Here is a 2,547-nt window from a genome sequence, read left to right as displayed (position 1 = left end):
ATACCTGACCCTTTCCCCGGGGGAAGATCATTCTCTGTCCTCTATTCCCATTTCCCGTTCAATATAATTTTCTTCTTCCCTTTAACCTCCACTGTCCTYTTCCCTCTTCTATTTTACYTTCCCTTTTTCCCAAGCCCCACTTCCAGGAGGGGCTAACCCCACTGCCAGGCACCCCAGTAGCTGCAGATCTTTGCTCTCCCAGGTTGAAGAGTCATTTGAAGTACATCCTGTGTCCATCTTGTGTCCATTCCATGTTAGAATAAGCAGTAATGCAGCATAGTCTCCCTGCAAATTCTGTTTTACATGAGACAGAAATAATTTAGGATTGTCTTTCCCTACGCCAAAGTGTCCCTTCAGGCCAACACAAGCAAGAAAGCTTGTGGTGGCTGCTGGGTGAGGTCAGAGCTTCTCCATGTGTCCATTGAGGTCACCTTTGTCRCCCTGAACTGTTTTGCAGGCCCATCTGTGATGGAGGTGAGGTCAGAGGCTGTCCAGATGTGTCCCCGCTATCCTGAGCCAGTCCCACTGGACCACCCCATCCCCATTCTGAAGGAAGCACTGGAGAAGGTCTGTGGGGAGCAGGGAACAGGGGGACACAGTCCATGGCTGCYTTTATCCAGGGGTGCAGGGGAGGTGGATTTTGGTGCTGCTTTCCCCAGGGGTGTAGGGTTGTCACTGTTGGCCAGACAGCGACACGAAATAATAGACACACATATACACACACAACTACAACTACAACTACAACTACAACTACAACTACAACTACAACTACAGCTACAGCTACAGCTACAACTACAACTACAACTACAGCTACTACAACAACTTTATTCCAGGGCAGAGACCCTTTTATCCATTTAGCAACAAGTGTATGCATTTGTGGCAAACATACATTGGCTAGTGAGGCAGCTGTTTAGCTACTCATCAGTATATGATTGGTGGGCTTGCAGAAGCTGCAGTGTCGATAATGTTTTGAGTCTTTGACCACCTGTGTTATCGGTTTGGCTTCCATTCTCCTTTTCCCAGATGCAGCCAAGACACGAATTTTAGATTCTCATGGGTTGGAAGAGCCCTTAAAGCTCATCTCATTCCAATGTCTTCCCATGGGCTGAGACACCTTCCACTGGAGGGACACCTTACACTGTCCCAGGGTGCCCCAAGCCCTGTCCAGCCTGGCCTTGGGCACTGCCAGGGATCCAGGGGCAGCCACAGCTGCTCTGGGCACCCTGTGCCAGGGCCTCCCCACCCTCACAGGGAACAATTCCTTCCCAATATCCCATCTAACCCTGCCCTATGGCAGTGGGAAGCCATTCCCCCTTGCCCTGGTATTCCATGTCTGTGTCCAAAGTCTTTCTCCATGATCTCCATGAGAYCAGACCCTTCTCAGGAGGTGCTGGTGCTCCCAGCCACTGGTCCATGGGGAGGGAGAGCGAAGGACTGCAGCAGAAGAGCTGGACATGAGCTGGACGTTTCCACTGGTGGCTCTCAGTGCACCTTCCCCAGCCATCCAGTGAAGAGATCCCAAGGACATGACTCAGTCTGGCTTTTCCTGCCTCAAACGTGGGCCTGGAAGTGCATTTYTTATGTCCTAACCTTGGTGTGCAAAACAAAATATGTGCCTGAAAATACAAATGATATGTGAGAGATGATGACATGGCTTTAAAAAGTCCCAAAAGGGCAAGATCCATGCAATCTGCCTGYAGGAGGTGAGTGGGGCACAGCTGGAAGAGAAGCTCTGCACAGCTGGAGGAGGAGTTCTGCACAGGCCTGGCATGGCAGGGAGCCAGGAGCAATCACAGCCYTTCAGTTCCTCAGAGCTGTTTCTCAAGTTGTTGTTTGAACAGGAGCCCAAGCTCCAGAGTGKTTCATGGCATGGGAAGTGTCATGGGGTATTTAAAAAGTATTTTTCTCCTACATCTTTGAYCCTAAATACCAGTGCAAAGAACAGATATKCAGAGTAMAAATTAAAAAAGAAGAAGTTACAATTATTGAGTGTTGGTATCTGGTTTTAACCATAATTGTTACAAACATGAGCCCCACATTCTTTTACACAGTGAGCATGTAGACTGAAAAAGGACAAGGGATACTCAACATAAGCATTTCTAAGAAATAGCTGAACAGTTAAAATACTTTTTTTTGCCAAAACACCTTTCATAGGATCACTCTAGAGTGCTTGGGAGCAAAGAGGGCTGATGGTCTGGGCTTTTTATTGCCTGGTACAGACTGGATGCATTGTAAGACTCTTCTTTTGTAAGTCCATGATGTCCCTTCCTGCCCCAGGTGGATCTGATGCTGCGGCAGAAGATGCACAACTCGGGCGTCCCAGCCATGTCAGCCATCGTCATCTACAATGACACCGTGCTCTGGACGGGCAACTTTGGCAAGAAGAACGGCTCAGATCCCACCTCGGCAATGCCCAATGAATACACCATCTACAGGTGAGATTGCCACATGCTGGTGGCTTCCTGGGTTACTTTTGGTTTATTTATTTAGCTATTCATTTCACCTGGTGTACTAGTTTGAGAAACTCGTGATTACTTCCACACAAAT

General features: G+C 48.4%; 1 protein-coding gene across 1 annotated transcript in view; it reads left to right on the top strand.

Moving 5' to 3' along the window:
* LACTBL1 (lactamase beta like 1) overlaps nt 1-2,547 on the top strand; it is a 14,285-nt gene that overhangs the window by 2,300 nt on the left and 9,438 nt on the right. The window contains exons 2-3 of the mRNA XM_057386768.1: nt 458-567; nt 2,278-2,435. Coding sequence (XP_057242751.1) covers nt 458-567; nt 2,278-2,435 — 268 coding nt within the window. The remainder of the gene's footprint in view (nt 1-457; nt 568-2,277; nt 2,436-2,547) is intronic.

The sequence above is a fragment of the Malurus melanocephalus genome, unplaced genomic scaffold (genome assembly GCF_030028575.1).
Source record: "Malurus melanocephalus ecotype Western Australia unplaced genomic scaffold, MMel_1.1 scaffold_1047, whole genome shotgun sequence".
In the NCBI taxonomy this organism is placed as follows: domain Eukaryota; kingdom Metazoa; phylum Chordata; class Aves; order Passeriformes; family Maluridae; genus Malurus; species Malurus melanocephalus.
Note: the sequence above shows the minus strand (reverse complement) of the source record. Positions and strands in the feature narration are given on the sequence as shown.